General features: G+C 39.1%; 2 protein-coding genes across 2 annotated transcripts in view; both read right to left on the bottom strand.

Moving 5' to 3' along the window:
• Window positions 1–2,484: 2,484 nt before the first annotated feature.
• LOC129251719 (mediator of RNA polymerase II transcription subunit 15-like) lies at window positions 2,485–3,666 on the bottom strand. The gene is made up of 2 exons (XM_054890854.1): window positions 3,475–3,666; window positions 2,485–3,401 (listed from the first exon to the last, which is right to left on the bottom strand). The coding sequence occupies exons 1-2, from the start codon at window positions 3,550–3,552 to the stop codon at window positions 2,631–2,633; spliced, it is 849 nt and encodes a 282-aa protein (XP_054746829.1). The 5' UTR covers window positions 3,553–3,666; the 3' UTR covers window positions 2,485–2,630.
• Window positions 3,667–10,849: 7,183 nt separating this feature from the next.
• LOC129253119 (histone-lysine N-methyltransferase trithorax) overlaps window positions 10,850–20,486 on the bottom strand; it is a 64,410-nt gene continuing 54,773 nt past the window's right edge. Inside the window, exons 7-10 of the mRNA XM_054891373.1 lie at window positions 16,290–19,756; window positions 16,102–16,235; window positions 15,836–16,011; window positions 10,850–13,701 (exon numbers count right to left, since the gene is read on the bottom strand). Of these exons, the coding sequence (XP_054747348.1) occupies window positions 13,528–13,701; window positions 15,836–16,011; window positions 16,102–16,235; window positions 16,290–19,756 (3,951 nt within the window). The 3' untranslated portion in view covers window positions 10,850–13,527. The remainder of the gene's footprint in view (window positions 13,702–15,835; window positions 16,012–16,101; window positions 16,236–16,289; window positions 19,757–20,486) is intronic.

The following is a 20,486-nucleotide window of genomic DNA, read 5'->3' as shown; positions in this document are numbered from 1 at the left end:
TGGACCGACGAATATACCCGCTTTGATTTTCTCTGTTGACAATCTTGGGAACTTGGTTTTCAAGTATTTAAGGGTTGTGTTTTCCGTTTTTTTTGCCAAAGCTTTAACAAAATTCTTCATTAGCCCTCTGTCGTCGTGCACAAATTTATACTTGCACAAATATGGCGCCACCGAAAAATATACACAAACGTACAATGTTCATACCTAGCTCTTATTTAGCTGGAATTGGTAGAATCGGCAAATAAGCTTATTCTGCGACATATATATATATATTTATTTATTTGTATGAAATAAATATTGTTTTTAATTATGGTGAGCCTAAGAACAGTTATTTTGCGTGACTCAATACGCAGGCTGGCATGATTTACTTTTGTTCGAAACCGTATTGTATACATCAAAAGGATATACGTCAGACGATGAAATTGTCTTCATTCACATAATACGTTATAACTTCTACAATTTGTCGTCGATTCAGACAAACTTAGGTTTAAAATGTAGGTGACAAAATTTTCTTTCAGAAAACCTACCTTATGTCGATATAAAAAATTTTTGGTTCCAGAAAAAAGTTAATAAACTTTGATAATTCAGTAAAAAACGTTAAAAATGCCTTTTTTATAACTTTCAACAGCTGTTTTGCGAAAACTACGACTTCCATTGACACAAATTATATATTGCCATGTAGGTTATCTGTGTGCCTTTCGAAATTTATGCACTTCAAAGAAATGGCGCACACTGTTTTCGAGATTGCAGGTAATAACTGCACTATTACCCAAGCAGGTTTTTTGGGAATATCTCGGAAACCGTTCTTTGGAAAAAAAATAAAATTCATTTTTGGTTTCAGCGACCTCAAATTAGTCTAAAAACGCTTTTTGGTCGAGGGCATTTTTGGTGCAAACTAGTGTTATCTATTAGAAAACTGGAAAAACTGTCACCATCACTAGATTGTCATAAATTCGTCTAGATCAAAAAACACCACTTCCTTTCGATCTTCCATTAAAAGTTAATGTATACGGCCACACAATTCTCCCCGTGACGATTGTGACGAAATCACAAGGTTAGATCACATTCTACAGTCTTGAAATCTAGACGTATCTAGGTAACAATTTTTCGGATCCTCTCACGCATTTCATTTTCTTAAAGATCCCTCCGCAAGTAATATCCTTGCTGTTCACAAATTTCTAAAAGCCAACGACTTGTAAGACTGATCTAAATTTTTCGCTTATATTTACCACTGCTTTGTTTATCTAGAAGCATTAATTATTCAAATAATTACTTAACGCTGGATCTTATTTAAACTACATTTATTTTGTTATTGGACAGCCGATGACGCATCTGCTAGTACCGCTGCTTCCTTATATTTGTATTTACTTGTTATGCAAATTTAATAATCATAATAATAAGATCTCTCCGAACTACAAATCACTTGCACCTTCTGAGGCCGCCTAACGAAGAGGGCGGCGATTTGGATGAACCTCCTGTGAGACTAAATGGGTCCATACACTACGCCAGGACGCAGGCGCCATAAGCTTGTGGTGTGATTTTACTAGCATGCTAGTATCGTGTATTTCGAGTTCAGCATTTTGAAGAAGAGGTTTCAAGTGGTAAACATCGCGCTACATCCGTCGCAAATTCTGTTTTTACTCACTTCTCAGCGCACTTTGTGTAAAAAATGAGTAATGTCTAGCATGCTGGATTTGATATGGATTTGCAATATATGGATTGAGCTTGATGGCCGAATGACGTAATGGCGCCAACATGCTGATATCGTGTATGGGTCACTTTATGCAATATGCAACGTTATTTACAAAAAATGACTTAAATGTAACTGTTATTTGCAATAATGTATTGGCGCTTACACCTTTTTTGGGTATTTGGCCGAGCTCCTTTTCTTATTTGTGGTTTTATTTGTTCCACAAGCGGAGGGGCCTACAGTCTTAACGGCTCTGAACGGCAAATGGTTTTTATGAGGAGCTTTTTGCCATTGCCTGCCGAGGGGCGACCGCTATTAGAAAAATGTTTTCCTTCATTTTGGTGTTTCACGGATATTCGAACCAACGTACTCCAGATTCCGAATGTCAGCATTCTTCTTTCCATAGATATACGCATTAATATTTAAAATTGCTAAAAAATTAAAGGAGCTAAAGCTTGTTTTGTAAGTGAAGTCGTGCCAATTGGTTTTTTATGAATAAGTTGAGATTTTTGGATTACATAAATTTTTTGAATTTTTTCTTTCACATGATTTTGTTGCATGCTATGATAGATACCGCAAAACATTTTTTAAGCGCCTCTGGAGATCTACTGTCACTTACTCAATTTTCAATACCTTGAAAATACCAATGAAAATTTAGGAAATTATTGTTCAAATTTTGAGTTATTTTATAGAAGTTGACTGTATTGCCCCAACAAAGTCGTAAAAATATGAATAAAAATCGATTTAACCTTAACCCTCCCTCTTAATGTCTAAGACTTCCTTCAATAATATACCGTATTTTTCGTTTTCTTTGGTAAATTATTTGGCTAAAAATGTATAAAAGAAGTAACGAATATTCAAAATTATTTCAAACAAGTTCGTTGTCCAACATGCATCCTCCATCGTGGACAATATCACGCGTTGCGCCACCAACATTTATTTAGTGCCTTGGCCTATGCCCCATTAGCCGATGACGCTTGGCCATTAAACGGGCCGCAGCTAAAGAGCGATAGCAACGACTCGAAGGATTTGCATTTTGTTTGGCTTCGTGTGCTGCGGCTGCTGCTTTCATGGCGGCATCTTTCGTCTTTGCGTAATCACCGCGTGCCGCACTCAATTGACCCAACAATTGTTCCACACGACTCTTCGCAGCCTCAAACAATTGTGTCTTTTCGGCCTGTTCCTGTTGCGCTCCTACTGCTGCCTGCTCTGCATTGCCCACATTAATTTGAGCCATATTTACCGCCTTTGTTAGGGTCTTCAATTGTTGAGCAGCATTTTGTGCGGCTTGCATAGCGGCATTCACATTCTGTTGGGCATTCTGCAATGAGCTGCTTTGCTCCTGCACCACAGCCTCAGCTTCGCGCACCTCCTGCTGCAATTGTTGTACGATTTGTTGCTTGCCAGCAAGCGCTGCCTCAGCGGCCTTTGCGGCGGCAACCGCCTTTTCGGCCAGCTGTGCCTTCACTTGTTGAGAGGCTGCTTCACCAGCCGCCTGTTGGGCGTCCGAGGCGGCTTTAGCTTCCTTGGCTGCTTTCTGCGCAATGTTGGTAGCCTTCTGCTTAGCGTTACCTGCGCTCATATTGACGCCGCAGCTCCCACTGCTACTACTACCACTACCACCGCCTCCAGCCCCATCGCCCGCCTCGTTAGCCATCGAAAAGTCCGAATAAAGGCTTTGAATCATTCGCTTGGTATTTTTTCGGTTGGGCTATATTGGAAAAATGTAAATTTGAAACGTCTATTGTAGGTATGAAAGAAAAATATTTTCACAAGGAACCCACCTGGCGATTGTAGGCGTGCGTCGACGATAAGCCCAGCGACACAAATACCAAGAGGAAGAAATATATTTTCATTTGCATTTACTATGCTGTTGCATATAGTCCTCGTAAAAAGATAACAAAATATGTATAGTTTGTATGTATGTGTAAACAATTCTAAATTGTTTTGCAGTCTTGTGAAAATTGACTGATGTCAGAAACTTTCATTTCTGTAAGTACCCGCACATACACATACATATGTAATTGAAATATTTTCAATAGAGGCACAGTACGTAATTGCTGCTAAAGGCGAACTTATTGGTCAATGAAAAAATAGGTCTTGTCTATTTGGGTGCATGAAATTACCACTTCATTTGCGGGCTAATACTAAGTTCCAGAAGAACAGCAACACTGCCTCGTTCGTCATATGTCAGAGAAAAAGGTGGGTCTTCCTTTAGTTTCAGTCAAGAGTTGAATGCATGTTTGGCTTGTTTTTCGAAAGTAAGTTTTTAGTAGCGTCGTGAAAGTTAGTAACTCACAATATCATATAGGGTGTTTTTTAAGGCCTCGATTTATTTGTATTTATTTTTTTGAATATGGTATATGGTCACCGCGGCTACGAGTTACTATACAGTCTATCTAACCGAAGGGTGATCGCCATAACATGATCTTCTGACAAATTGCATTGTATGGGGTTATAATATTTATGACACGCAATATATTCACTAAAAACTATTCATGGCCTATTCGATCAATCCAATTTTTGATTACCTTTCCCAATAAATCTGGTCGTATTTTGTCAGAGATGGCTTGAATATTGTAATAAATGGATTGTTAGGCGCGCTTTATGGCAAGTTGAGCCGTCTGTTGGAATCAAATTTTGTCGATGTGTAAGGGATTATTTTTTGAAAATAAAAGTTTAGTCAGCATAGCTCGATAACGCTCGCCATTCAAAATAAAAGCAGCTCACTCACCATTTCGAAAGAAATAAGGGCCAATGATGCCGTCAGTGCTTTATGAAGCGAGCAGATTTATTTTTTCCCAACTAAATTTCCACACTTTGAAAGTGTTAACGATTCATGACCACTTGCCAAACCTTACTGAACAGAAATGTCAACACAGTTTTCCATTCTCTGCTGACAAACTATAATTATCGATATCTATAGTTCTCATACAGCTAATAAAGCACCAGATACAAATCGATATACGAGAATTTGCTGCCTGGCATTCAGAGCAACTTTAGAGATCAGATGAACAGATAGTCATCCCGTATATTTGAGTTTGTGGAACTTTAACCTTGCGTCACTAGGAAAAACACAACAGATTTGTGGAAAAATTATAAGCAATCACGATCCCTCTCGTGTAATGAATCCCATGGAATGTAAGAAAGGGGGAAAAATCAAAGAGCTTTAAAATTTTCACAGAAACTATTACGAGCTCGGTTAGCCAAGACTTAGACTCACCGAACGAGGGAATCTGTACCGAGGCTGGTACCTCTGTCTTCACTACCGACTCCCTAGATCAGGAGTTTTCTTTAAATCAGCCAATTTATCTGTTTCCTTTAAATTGTTGGCCGGCAAAAGTCTTTGCTATGATGCTCTTAATGTAGATACAAATTTACCAGAGACAGCAATAACAATATCATCGGCGTAAGCTATCACCTTACAACCCCCCGATTTCAATGTTAACAGAAGTTTATTTACAACTGCGTTCCATAAAAACGGTGAGAGGACTCCACCTTGCGGTGTACCTCTACTCACCAATCTCCTGAGTACCGACTCTCCTAGATTCGCTTCAATGATTCTGCTATTTATCATTGAGTCGTTGAAGCCTAGCAAGCCCGGTTCTACCCCAAGATCAGTGAGTGCTGCAGTGATTGCCTCCCCTTCAACATTGTTAAAGGCTGTAATGAGAGAGCATGAAAGCATTCACTCCTTTTCTTATTAGCACGCACGCTCTAGGACTACCTTTGTTGTGAGCATAATTCAGTTAATATTTTTGAGTCCTTACTTCGCACACAAGTCCATGTGATACCCATAGTTCTTGAATCAGGACAATATGATGTTCACCTTTTGATATGTGAATTATGAGGTTGGCGGACGCAACCTTTGAGTCGTGAAGATTAATTTGAAAAACCCGTAGCATCATGGTTACTGGACTTCATCTCCACCACCGTTTTATTAGCATCATCCGAGTCTGATGTCAGTAACTCTTTCTCATTAGTGAAAGTAGTATCAAGTACTATATCTAACAAGGAAGAGATACGGCCATTAGCAGATGCCTTTCGTAGCGCTGCAGACTACGAAACTAGCGCTTCGGTACTCACCCTTGGGATCGTACAGCTTTGTGACCTTCCAAGACGATGTAGGAAACTCCCGTATACATACCCAAAGCCTTTCAAGGAATATTTGAGGGTCTGATGGCTCCGCTGGTAACCAGGCCCTAGCTCTTGGTAAACTCGGAATGTCATTCTTTGAAATTACCTCAACCAAAATAGGTTAGCCGTAAAGGGCTTGGATGTACTGACACTTCCACTAGGCTTGGTTATCCCAGCTTCCGTCGTACTGATAGAAATCAGGCTTGATCCAGATTTGGGGGAGAAGCTATAGCTTATTTTGCATTTAAAGACTGCTTGTCCATAGAGGTTATTTGTTTTTTAAAAGACTCCATCTGTCCACCGTGGCAGACATTGTGATCTCATAAAAAGGAAGGGGAAACATAATGACCGACAAAGGCAGCACCCCATAGCACGGCAAGGTTATGGTTATACCCCGCGGTGGCAAGGTTATGGTTATAACACCTTGGGTTAGGGGTGATTTTTTAACAGGGTTCACTCCCTCCGCCCGATCTATCTTAGCCAATTGTACATTTTACCTCCTTACCGTACAGGTCTTACCACCTATTTGAAGAACAAGCCGCGCCTATGTAATAGATCTGACTGCCACACAAACTCAATTGCGGCATGACCCAAAAAGGAACATGTTGATCCCATGAGTTACTAGTGGCACAACGGCCCACAACGCCACTAAAACCAAAGGAAAGTCAGGCAGTCTATCCATATATCCATATACCGCAAACCATCTGCAATAGCAATAATAATATAACAATAATGTGGATTCCCGGACATGCGGGGATAGTAGGTAATGGATTCTTATATAAAACGGCAAAATTAGCTATAAATTCAGCTTTATTTATGACCCGTATGCCAGTAAAAACGAGATATTAGCCAACATCAAAACTCTTCTAAAGAACAATTGGCACGAAAGTTAGAAAAATATATACACTCTTTATACGGAAATTAATCCAAAAGGAGAAATAGTAAACTATTCCAGCTCGAGTAACTCCTTGAGACTTCAAATCGATCATTCTAAAATTATACACGAATATCAAAGCCTAGGTGTCTTTTTTTATCTAAACCAACAACTGAGTATAAAGCATATTTTCATCAACTGCCGATCGATAGCAGCTCATTGGACACAAATCTCCAATACTTTCAATTCGCTATGCCCACTTATGTCGCCCTCCGCCGAAAATATTTATTTCTAAAATTAAAGAACTCTTCAATAAAAAAAATTGTTCCATTGATCGTGAGTTTTTAGCTAAATAAGAGCACTAATACCACCCCATGCATGTTTATCTCACTCTCCAAGATGAAGTCGCACCTCAAGAGAACTTATTATTGGTTACATTTGGAAGGTCCAGGAAGCAGAACTCGAAATGCTGATAGAGTTAACTTCAGAGGATTCCCCAGTTTGCTCCCTGCCGTTATTTGTAACAGAACTCAAAGCCATGTGGCCCCTTGCAAAATCGAAGCGATGTTCTTTGCGAAACTTATTCAAAGGTGTTTTTTTTTTTGTAATTTTTTTGCTTGTGGCGCTTTTGGAATAGCCCTTCGAACTGTGGATTTGCTGGCTGCAACATTTGCCACTTCGTTAATTTTTGCGAGGCACCTTGTTTCACGGTCCAGGTTCAAGGGTCCAGAACATTTGGACTTCGACCAAGCTTTTTGGCAATTTGATGGTTTGATGGTTTATTAGAATTAAGAAGTTTTCAAAAAAACGACTCATTATCACGGCTTTAATGCGCAAATAATGTAGGCAAACTGAGTGCCTCTATTCAAGTAAACCAATAAATCAAGCGCAATATTACAACTGCTGAGGTTTTACTGGAACGAAATACCGTAAGATGGAATAATATTTTGATGCATGTTTATTTTCGAGCAAAGTACAGTCTTCACTTGAATTATCAGAATCCCGTGTGTTACTAGATCAAAAATCATAAAAATTATTGCCTCTAATCAAGTGTACCAGACTGTACACATTTTCAAGGCTAATCTATTAAAAGCCTATTAAATCTAAATCAAAATTAAATTACGAAACATATTATCTATTTACATTTAAATTTGTAATTTGAAAATTGAAAATTTGTAGTGAGTTTAAATGCAAATGGCTTTTTATGAATAACTAATAAAAATAATGAAAAATGCGCAATTTGTTTTAAATAAATAAATCACTTTTTTGCTTTCTACTTTAACGTGACATTCTATTATACAAAAGGTTGTTGTCGGCTTAGTGTCTCCACCCTTAATGAATGCGCCTTGCATACAGGGTTTGATTGAAAAGTAATGAGCCTTCCCGCGCGGAGCGTCTGCCAAGCGATCAACCGAATCGGCTGGTGGGGGAAAATTATCGTTGGACCTTCTCCTTCCACTAGAAACCGGTCCCAGTTCGCTGGCAACAGCGGTGCAGTCAACATCGCCCCGCGCGTGAAAGCTGTTTTAAAAGTGTGTTAGGACTTTGCAGTGGCGAAAATGCAGCAATCGTTGGAGCAACGTTACTTGATCAAATTTTGCGTAAAGCTAAACAGTTTGTACCTCCAGGAAGCACTGTAAACGCGGCTTTTTACAAAGAAGTGCTCCTTCGGCTGAAAAACCGCGTCGCCCGGGTTCGGCCAGACCTCGTCAACAATTGGACCCTTCATCACGACAATGCGCCGGCCCACACCGCCTTCCTCTGCACCTCTGCATTGGCCAAGATGGGTTTCCAGTGCCCAGACCTGTCCCCTCCGGACTTCTTCTTTTTCCCGCGCCTGAAAATAAAGCTGAAGGGGAGGCGTTTCGACTCCATCGAGGCGATCCAAAAAACTGTGACAGCTGAATTGAACGCGATTCCGGCGGATGAGTTTAAAAAATGTTTCCTGCAGTGGAAGGACCGCTACCAGCGGTGTATTGACGCTCAAGGGTCCTATTTTGAAGAATATTAGTTGTATAAGCCAAAAGGTTTAATAAAACTGCTTAAAAAAAATAAGGCTCATTACTTTTCAATCAAACCCTGTATGTTCTGGTTTTGGAAGTTGAACTGATTGAAAATTAAAGATCTGTCATGAATTATTATTAACTTTTTTTACACTTTTCTCATGAGCGGACAAAATTTTCAGTCACTTAGGTGTCCGCTTGAGAGAGAGTACACTGTGCTTTTATGTGCTCCCTTGCTTGTCTGTCTATATACTGCAGCTGAATAGTTCACAAGTGTTAAATAAAGGGTGACCAATTTGGAGTTATCAGATTTTAAATTAAACAACAAAAATTCAAATTGATTGGGCAATCTTTATTATTTTTACGTAGAACTATTCATGGCATTTATTTGTTTAAAGATAATTCCTTTCAAATGTTGGCCGCAACTGTGCAGTAATTCGGCCATCGGTAGACAGCAATTTTGAATGTCTCACTGCAGGACTTCGGACTTCGGTGAATAACTTTAGAAATGTTGGCCTCCAATGCCCCAGTCGAAACTGGTTTAGCCACAAAGTATTAGACTTTACATACCCCCACAAATAAAAATCCAAAGGTATGATACTACACGATCTTGATGGCCAATCCACTGGTCCGAGACGAGATATAAAATACTCACCGAAACGACGACGCAGTAAATCCATTGTTTCCCGGGCTATATGGCAAGTAGCGCCGTTTTGTTGGAACCAAATGTTGTGGAGATCAAGGGCTTCAATTTTCGCCATCAAAAAGTCGTTTATCATAGCACGATAACGTTCGTCATTCACTGTTACTTTGGCGCCAGCCTCGTCTTTGAAGGAATGTTTGCCGATGATTCCTCCAGCCTATAGGCCGCACCAAACGGTTATTTTGAATGGCTTCGGGTTGCTCTTCTGCCCAAATAAGGCAATTTTGCTTATGTAAGTGGCTATTAATGGCTATTTCATCGCTAAACACCATAAGTTGGGCTGTGTTCGTAAATGCAACATGACGCGCAAACTACAATTGCATAACAAACAGAACGTTCAGAAATGCCAATATGGCAGCACTGCAATAATCAAGCGTTAAAAAAGACAACAATTCTATCAGTTAGTTGTCACTCATAATTTCTATCAAAAAATTGTTTACTGCATTTAACTACGATGTCTGATGAAAAGTAAGTGCAAAACTGTTTTATTTTAATTTTTGTATTAAAATTTAGTTAAATTATATTATGTTAATAATAATTGTATAAATTATTATTTTTAAATTTTTAGTGAAAATCTCAGTAATGCGGAGACACAGTTATTGCTGAGAGTACGGTTGAATATGGAGGACGAGTTTAAATCGGCTACAAGGGAAAAAAATGTATTGTGGAAGAAAGTTGTGACCGAAGTTAAAAATGTAAATCCCAATATAAGACTGAACAGCACCCCAGCGCAGAGAATTCATTCGGAAATGAGAATAGAAAATGTCCTCGGGAAACGACTTTATTGTTTTAATAAACGATTTGTTTTTAGGTATTTTTCTTTTTAAAGACAAACATTTGTACCTAAACATTTTTCTCTTTGACTTCAATAGCCTTCTTTTTCTTAAATTTAAAGAAAATCTATCTTTTCTTTGCTCATAAATTTCGTCTAGTTTTAGATTCAGCAAAATTTCCATTTTAGTATTATACGCGTTCAAAAATGGAAACAAACGTATTTGCAAATTGTCAAAAATTGTATAAGAAGTATCAAATGTCAAACTTGCAGTGTTGCCACTGATGCTTATGCTGCAAATCATGTCGCATTTACGAACACAGCCTTGGCTTGAGCGCGCGATGATCACTTTTCACAGAGCGTCGATTTTCGTAATACAATTGTACGATTCGTAAACGTTGTTGCGCTTTAATGCATTTCTTTTCATGCCAGTGAAACCTCACCCTCTGTTGGGTGTTTGCCCAAGCTCCTTATCCCACTTGTGGAGAGCGCCGTGATGTTGCTCGGCGAGAGGAGGGACCGACAGTTTTACGTAGCCTCCGAACTGCGGATGCTTTTTATGAGGAGAGTTTTCATACCAAAAATAATTGCCTGCCAATATCCTGCTAAAGAAAAGTCCAATTTATATTGTTTGCAAAGAAAAAAGTTATTTTCTTTATTCACAATCGTTTTGCTTTTTTGCTTTAATATGATATTTAATTGTTGTTGTTGTTTTTTTGTTTCGTACAAATGATATATATGTATATACTATAACTTAGAACTTATAACTTAATAAATCCATGTTTTAATCGTTTTTCATTTGTTAATTTTTATGTTTCTTTGTAGTAGTAGTACTTTTTTCGTTTACGTTTTGTTGTGTAAAATTTTTTTCTTTAGGGAATAAAAATTTAAAATTCCTTTGCATAATTTTGCTTTTTGTATGAATGGCTGCCAAAGTGTGTACTTACTACATAGTACAATACAATACAATAATAATTTAGCGTTTTTGAGGCTTTTACATGCTTTTCGCAATATACTATATATATTTGTTTTCAAATTACTAAAATTTAAACAATGCAAAGCTAAAAAATTAAATAATACAATACAAAATACAAATTTACATACATACGTATTGAATGTGGTGTGTAGTTACTGTGCATTGCCCGTCAAAATTGAATTTTTACTTTTGCTTACAATTGTGGCTTAAATAACTAAGGGGTGGTGGGGAGGAGGTATGGTATAGGTGTAGGAGGTACAGAACTTACATACAAATTACAATGAAATGCGGGAAATAGATGAAGTAAAATTTAAATGCGGGCATATATGTATGTATATAGATGGCTGGGGTAGGCGTGGGACAGACAGATCAAAATGCAAAACCAAAGAAAAAATTTTTTGTTGTAAAAAATGATTGCACAAAAGTGCAAGTGATGCCAACAACTGTCTACTGTGTGGATTTTGTGTTGAAAATTTAGTTTGCTTTGAAAGTCATTTAATGTTTTGGAGTTATAGGAAAAATTAGATTCGAATATTGCCAGACAGCTTTTCTCTACAGACTCACCGAATGTTACGCGCTAAGTAATTTTTAGTTTTTTGACAAATAAAAAAAAATGTAACAAATTAGACAATTAGCCACAATCTGACAGCGTTCAACTGGTTAATTAACGGTACTTACAGTGTGTTTTAAAATATATGTGTGTATGCATTATGTGTTTGCCCTTCATGTTAACTAATTTATAAAAATTATATACTATTAAATATTAAAACTTAGTATGCTCGCATATGACAAGCAGTTAAATACTTGTAAATGTTCAAATGTAAATATAGATTACCATTTCGATTGTGATTGTGATGATTATGCACTTTTTTTTTAATTTTTATTTATAATATTGTATTCTTTAACAGCAAAAATGTGTACCGTTTACAATTTACGCACGTTTCAACCGTTGTCTATTTATTTTTTCTATCTGTGTGTGATAACATACATTTTTGTTCTTCTTTTGTTTTGCATTAACTTTTTCACTTTTCTTTATTTATATTTATAAAACATTTCACCAACTTCCACTACAACATAAAAATCTCGTTCGATATCTTCGCATTACAGAAAATCATTAAAATTACAATAAAATACATATATTTATAATATATTAAATTTTTCAAATATTTACAATTCACATCTCGTTAAAAAAAGGTCCCCTGTAAAGAGTTATTTTACCATAATTACGTTTGTTTTTGTTTTCAAAAAAATTCATTTAACGATAGATTTTTAAATTTTTAATTTTAAGGTTTTTAATTTCTCTCTGCTCTCCCTCACACACACACATTCTTTATTCTATACTACGCTATTCGTCTATACGTTGATTTTTTAACTATTTTTTAAATTTTTCTTTTATATTTTCAAAGATCATTATCAATACAATATGTTGGACAATCGCCAATGTGAAAGCATAATTTGAAATCATAATTAGAATATGTATTTAATAATGGTAATTTATTGTTACAGTTACATATAAATTGAGTGTTTAAATTTTTGTGGGTTTTCATTATTGATTTAATTTTTTATTTCCATTTTTGTTAAACAGCTTTAGGCGTATTATCGTTTAATGAATCAATCATAACATTAAGCCATACATTTGTTTATAGTTTAAATAATAAATTTATTAATATTATTCAAATACATATTGCATGTGTATGCATGGATGTATGCATGCTTATTATGTAAAATTTTTTGTTTTTAGTAATAAATACGTTTTGTAGACATAATAAAATTCTGGTTCATTTCCTTCCTCACTCAACACTATAATCCGATCACTTTTGTTTTACTTTATACTTAAATTCCTTACGCTTTTCTTATATACGTATATATGTATGTATGTGTGTGTAGCTTAGTCCAAGTTAGTCAGTAAAACTAAGTAAGTTAAGTTTCCATTATAATCACTTTTCGTTTATTGTGTATGCGTGTAGGTGTATGTTTTTATGTGTGTGCTGCTGTGTGTGTGTAAGTTTAAAGTTATAATTTAACAAAAATCATTATTGGTGAATACTGACATGTCTTCAATTTATCAATAATATCAACATATTCGATTAAACTGCCCGCAAAACTCATAGCTGCGAATCCCAAATGCCAATGTCCATGCGCTTATCACTAGTGTAGTACAATTTTGTATAATTATGTATTATTGCAACGTCGCTTTGAAGTGTGTGTAGTTGAAAAGTTCTTAATTCTCAGTAGGATTAGCCTAAAGAAGATTTTTGTTACACTTAGCAGCAGGAAAGTACCGCTAAGCTCGATAGGGTTCTTCTCTGCACCAGTCTTCTTGGCAATTCTTCTTTGTTTTTTCCTTTTTTGTTTAGTTAATTTTTGTTGCTTTAATTTAAGTACTTTCGGCAACGCTTGGAACCACACGAACAGGGTATTTTTTCTTCCTCGAATGGAAATTTGTAATCGTAGGTTAGCTCCTCGCCTTGCACGATGCGACGCAAAGCGAATATGATGATGTGCTTATGCCCGAGTATGTCCACCACTTTGGAGTAGCAATTGGGCTGTCAAAGAAAGCGAAAGCAAGATTTAATATCAAAGTCAGTAGCAGATAACTTTAGATTTTAGTACAAACTTATTTACTCTAATGTCTAAAACGAATTTGAGGTATTTCTTGTGTGGAGAAAAAATTGTTAAGAAATCAGCGCAAATTTTCAGTCCCCTAAATCTTCCACTTTCTTACAATAAAATTAAATGGCCTATAGATCTATGTATATCAGTAAGAATCTTTCTAAAATTTCAAAATAAAGTGTGAATTTTTAATGAAAATTTGCCGATTTTTTTTAAATTTTGTACAGAATCTCCCTCATCTGTATTGGGGGTTTTTTAAGAGTTTACATACACAATACGGAAATATTGTTGGCCGTCATAGCCGAAGGACCGATGCTGCCGTCAGTGTTCTATGAACTTCGCGAACAATTTTTTTTTTCAAAGTAAGTTCGAGAATTGTAAGCGTTGTTCTGGTGCTAAACGATTCAACGATTCCAAAGCTTACTGAGCAGAAATGTGAACATAGTTAGCCATTCTCAGCTGTCAAACCATAGTATCGATAGTTCTAAGCAGCTAAAAAACACCTGATGGTATGAAATTTGCCAGCCAGCTTTGAAAATAATTGTGCAAAATAAAGCATTTTTCTTCAGTCTTGCAATGCAAATTATAAATTTTCAGTCAGTCGAGAAAACGAGAATAGTTAAAGAGCACTCTAAAGTTAGGTATAATCATACATTTTTGTAGCATCATAAAACAGGACCCATAAATTTCTGGCCGGATATAATCCGTGTAGTGTATAACCGACTGCCTCGGGAACAATTTGTCGGCTCGACTTACAAACCACATTTTATAAATATTGGCTATATGGCATACGGCGGCCTTAGCCGAATGAGTTGGTGCGTGACTACTATTCGGAATTCATAGAGAGGTCGTTGGTCGAATCTCGGTGAAATACAAAAATTAAGAAAAACATTTTTCTAATAGCGGTCGTCCCTCGGCAGGCAATGGCAAACCTCCGAGTGTATTTCTGCCATGAAAAAGCTCCTCATAAAAATATCTGCCGTTCGGAGTCGGCTTGAAACTGTAGGCCCTCCATTTGTGCAACAACTTCAAGACGCACGCCACAAATAGGAGGAGGAGCTCAGTCAAACATTTTAATGACAAAAATTCAAAAGATTTTTTTAAAGCCATCAGAACATTAGCTTTCGGTATAGTAACCGCGCATTGAGAAGTAACACAGATTAACTCACTTTTTCTGCACTTTCATTCCATATGAATCGCCCCATGATACACTCCCCTTTTTGTGTAGAATTTTTTTAATTCCCGGTACGATCGAATCGAATCTTTTCAATATTAACTATAAAAGTGTACAATGTAATGTACAAATTTTTATGACACGTTCGCCTGTCCAATTGTTAAGTAAGTCAAGTAAGTTGCGTCGAATCAAAGTGACGCCATTCCCTCATTCTGTTCGTTTGCGTACTTCGTCACAAGAGCTGCCAAGCAGTGGTGTCAACCACATACGAGTACATTGAGCCTGTCGGAAAATGCACTTTACGACGGGCCTAGCTTTTCCCCCATTTTCCTAAAATAAGAATATCACTCCATTTTAACACTTATTCGATGTTAAGCATTCGACACTACAAACAGATTTATCGACCATATCTGATAGCTGACTATATAGTCATCATACATCGTAAATCGCCCACAGACTTTCCGTAATAGGTTACTCGTAATATTTACTCAGATTGCCTCTTTATTACTCTCAAATTTGAAACATACTCTTATTGCTACGGATAGAAATATATGAGTCAATTCCACTTCGCTGCATTAAAGTTTATTGAACTAATTAAGTATTTAACTTAATTTAATTCTAGGACGTACACTTACGACTGACTGTGTGACAATCCAATAAATATCTGTTCACTAGGAATTTAGGACCTAATACTGTATATGCCATCTAGCCTTCCAATCTTGCATAACTTTCTATGTTTTTAATAAACGTTGAATTAATTTTTTCAAGTGCAAATCTAATCGAGGCTTCGTCTTGACATTGCCTGTGATTTGTCTGCAACCTAGCAGAAGCCGTGAAGCATTTTCCCTACACTCGACGATTTGGAGTTTATTTAAGACCCGTATTCTACTCACCTCACACGAGTGGTTTATAAAACGCGCTGCATTGCCACGCATTGTTGCATCCACCACCAAATTATCGTCAATCTTAAACATATAACAGCCAATACCGCGACTATTGTAGTTGCGTTCACGTTTATCGGTCAAAGTGGAACGTATCAGTTCGCCTGCATATTCAATAACCATTTCGCCTGTTTTGTAGGGAACAAAGAAATTAAAAAAAAAAAACAACATTATTTGTAAAGCCAAATAGAACTGCATAAAATGCCAGTACAACTAACCCGCTTCAATGTCCTTGGTGCAGTAGAGCCCGCGTCCGTGTATGTGAGAGCGAAAAACGCCGACATAATCTTTGTAAGTTTCCTTCAGTGTACGATATTTCATGGCCATCGGTAGATTACTGCCAGTGCCGCGTCTGTAACATAAACCAATTTAATTTAATTTTTTTTTAATTTTTTTTGGAACTCACCTCGGTATTAACTCCGTATCGGAAGGCTGCACAAACACTTGTATTGGTTGCTTGCGATGCTTGGATGCTAACCAGCTAAACATATCGTATTCAGAGCGCGTTGCATATGGTTCACAGCGCGCACATTCGTACAGATTCTCATGCAGCTCATCCTGATCAGAAACGTAATCAAGAATGCCATTCAGATCTATACTACTGCCAGCAAGCGCTGCGTTTGTTATAGTCGCGCTGTTGCTTGGTGCCACAGAAGGGCCACTTGTTGCCGTTTGGTGCGTGCTTGTGGCAGCGCGCTTATGATATTTTGGTGTGTATTTGGTGCAACGTTCCACACCAGGCAACTGCTCGATTAAGTACTTTAGTGCATTCGTCTTTAGACCCATCATTTGCACACCCGCCATATCGGCAAGTGGACCTTCTGGCAACGGTGATAAACCATGTGCGCGTCGCGCAACCTGCACTGCCTCGAATACTTTCTCCCAAATATCCGCAATAGAGGTCGATTTATAGGTGAAACCATCCTCGCTTTGGATTTCGTACAGCAGATGCGGGCCGCTGATCTTTTTGTTGTCACGCTGCGGTGGCGGCGGAGGTGGTGGCGTTGGTTTGCGTGTCGCCAATAAAGTGTCTTGTATGCGAGCGCTATGTATGCCGGCGCGCACCGCTTCATCGCAGTGATGCGCAGCTCCATTGGGCGCAACCGCATCTAAAGCTACTTGTGGCGTAAGTTTTGGCGCAAGTTTCTGCAGCTCAAAATTTGTGCCAATCACCTCCAGAGAGCCACCAGGCATTTGCGCGCTCATCTTGGCAGCCATTTGTGTGATATACTCTGAGGCGGCTGCTGCAACAGCAGCAGTCTCCTCCGCCGTTACCACTGCATAGTTATTGGCTAAGCCATTTTGATATTTAACTGCGTCGACAGCCATTTTACCGCTGGCGCCAGCTATGCTACTTAGGTAGCCCACATTATTCAGCTCAACGTTGTTTGCTTCAGCAGTGGTGGCCGTGGCAAGCGAGTCAGCGCAATCCTCATTTGTTAGATTGTCGAGAATTTTACTAATTTTCTCTTTTACAGCGGGCTCATCACTGTCGGACATATCGTGGTCGCCGTCTTCTGTTGGCATTTTCAAGCTAAAGCCGTCTTCATCTTCATCATCCTCCTCATCTTCATCATCATCCATTTCGTCCATGCATTCGCCATCGTGTTCACACATATCACTGCCACTCAAAGCATCCACGTGACCGTTGAGCCCATAGGCATCCTCCGGTGTCGGGGTGAGCTCCTTGGGTTTCTCGTTTGCCACCAGACAGGTGCCAGTGTAACGCGGTAAGTTGTTGTGCACCATTTCTTGCAGTTGTTGGCATGTCGTCGACAGCGTTGTCTCCGTCTCCATGAGGTCCAGGTCACATTTGAGTGTATCTTCGACGTAGTGCGCCTCGGGAGAAAGTGATTTCACGATGCTTGTTGTTTCTTGGTGAGGCTCGTGCAGCTGCATTTGTAGTACTTGCTGTTGCTGCTGATGCTGTGGTGAGTGAAGCATATGTAGCATTTGCTCATCCTTTTTTACCTCAGCTTCATAGTAGATTTTAGCGCCATTTACAGCGCTGGTGGTATCAAAACATTTCGCGCCTACGGTATTTAAGGCTGACAACTTGGGCATGGAGCTGGTGGGTGGCTTTACCTGTAGTGATGGCGTCGTGGTGACTATATGCTCTTGACGTTGCTGCATCGGTAGCACACGATTCGTCGGACGCGAACCCATTGTGGTTGTAGAGGTGGTGCCGTTGCTGCCACTACTGTTGCTATTGTTGTTATTGTACTGTAGCGTTTGCTGCAAAGGGTTTACAATATTCGTAGGCACGTTGACATTGAAAGCTGAATTGGAATACTGCAGACATCGATTGTTAGTGTTGTTGTTGTTGGCAATACTGGCAAGAGCGCCATTGCTGTTGGAGTTGTGTGCTGCTGCCAAAATATTGTTCGCCTGCTCATGCTGCTGTTGCGGCGTTGGAGGGGCGAAACTCTCCACTTGCTCCAAGCTCAGGCTGTTAAATTCGATTTGCTGTGGGTGTGGCAGTTGCGGCTGTTGCTGCTGATGACTGCAGTCATAGCTGTGGGTCATGTTGCCGTTGGTCAAATGAGGCGATGTTTGTGGAAGTTGCTCATCCTGTACTACACCGTTACTGTATATAGCCGCGGGCGCATTGTTGTACGTTTGTTGCGTCACAGTTGGCGCCTCAACAAAATGTTGGGGTTGCATAACTGCGGCTGACTGCTGGAATTCCAACAATTTGTTAGAGTTGACGTTGTTGTTGTTGATTGGCGCTGGCATGTTTGGAGCTTGCGTCGACGTTAAAGTCAGCACCTGCTCGTTGACAAACTGTTGTGGTTGCACCTGCTGTTGCTGCTGCTGCTGCGGCAGGCACACCTGCGCCGGCTGTGGTTGCGGCTTCAACATTGCCATTTTCGCCGCTTGTGGCTGTGCCACTTGCGACGGCTGCTGCTGTTGTTGTTGCTCCTGCTGCTGCAATTGTGGCTGCGCAGGCTGTTGTTTGGATATTGTCGCCGCAGTCTTCATCACTTTCGGCTTTACTTCAGCTTTATTGATTGGTCGTATCAGGTTTGTTTTTCGCGCCGCCGTCGCCATTGTGGCTGTCACAGTTGGCAACGCTTTCGCTGTAGTTGCTTGTGTAGTGGTTGTTGTTGTAGTAACTGTTGTTGCAAATAACGACACAGCTGCTGTGTCATTGTTGTTCGACACTTTTGTATAGGTATTATTTGTGGCAAGTTGCGGCGATGCTGTCTTTGTGACGGGCGTCAAGGTTATTTGCGACTCTGCGACCGTAACTGCTGGAGCTGATACTGACGTGCCGGCTCCGGCAACCACATTTCGCGCGTTCGCCTGTTGTTGTTGTTGCACTTTGCTATTGCCCAACTTAGTCGCCTGCTGTGTCTGCTGCATAACTGTGGTGGGCATCACCTTATTCACCACTTGCTGCGGCTGCACCTTCGTTACGGCCGCCACTGGTGTTGCCTTCACTGCATTGCTGCGCTTCACCTGCGCCACAGGCGGCACTTTCGCCGTTACAACTTGCACATTGTTGTTTTGTTGTTGCTGTTGCTCAGCCGTTTGCGCTTGTTGTGGTGCAGGTTGTGATTGTGGTTGTGGCTGGAATTGGAAACTTGATGCCGTCACAGTTGGTGTAACTGTTGCTGCAGTCACCGTAGCTGAAACGACATTGCTGTTGTTGTCGGCCGTATGGAGACGGTAGATTGGCTGTTGCTCAGTACTCTGGAGTTCGCTGGTATGTGGGGGCTGTTGTTGCTGTTGTAATACTGTAGCCGTATTTAGGAAATTCGGCTGTTGCGAAGTAGTTGGCTGTTGTTGCACCAGTGATGGAGTTGTGTCGACATTGTTTAATACTACATAACCGGTTGGTATATCTACGATCGGTTCGATTTTGCTGGCCTGAAAGTAGATTAAGATGTATGATATTTCATATGAATTTAATGCGACACAAATTTTCTCAAATAATTGACAGAAACGTTATGATGCCGATGAAAATTGAACGATAGTAATTTTTGGATTCTACCAGAGGCGAGTCTGTTAAAGTTTAAACAATAGTTCAATATGTATATTCGAGGTAAGGTTGTTAAACAAATATACTGACGGTATTATAAACGAACTACGTATGCGTCTTATTTCAACGACCGCCAGCTATTTAGCGTGCGTTTCTGAAAGCAAATACTTAAAGCCTCAACCTTCGTTCGCATTTGAGTTGCTTTTGTATTGTCGGCAAAATGTTAACTGTAATAGTAGAGCAACAAACATTTGTGAATTTTTGTATGAAACTTGAAATATCCGCTACTGAATCGGAATGTCAAACTATTAGTCAACAAAACTACGTTCACTTTTTTGCTGAACTCCGAAAACCGAATCGGTCAGTCAAGAAGTTTCTAGCGGAGTGTAGCATACAAATGGCCGAACTTGTACCTCTGTTCTGGGTTTCTTTAAATTGGTATTCGACGGATACCAACGAAAATTGGGATTGTAAAATATGAAAGAAGGACAGAAGAACACGATGAAACGAAAAAAAGTGATTGGTGTTCAAGAAAAACAAAAATAAATAATTGGCGCGTACACTTTTATTAGGTTGTTGTTGTAGCAGCATAATAAACCCTGTCAGTGCAATGTTAAT

Source organism: Anastrepha obliqua, chromosome 1, assembly GCF_027943255.1.
Source record: "Anastrepha obliqua isolate idAnaObli1 chromosome 1, idAnaObli1_1.0, whole genome shotgun sequence".
Taxonomy (NCBI): domain Eukaryota; kingdom Metazoa; phylum Arthropoda; class Insecta; order Diptera; family Tephritidae; genus Anastrepha; species Anastrepha obliqua.
Note: the sequence above shows the minus strand (reverse complement) of the source record. Positions and strands in the feature narration are given on the sequence as shown.

Bases quoted from the DNA above. Each gene is read 5' to 3' on its own strand.
- LOC129251719 (XM_054890854.1), bottom strand. From the start codon at position 3,552: ATGCAAATGAAAATATATTTCTTCCTCTTGGTATTTGTGTCGCTGGGC. The intron at 3,402-3,474 runs GTGGGTTCCTTG...TTTCCAATATAG, and splicing joins CGCACGCCTACAATCGCCAG to CCCAACCGAAAAAATACCAA.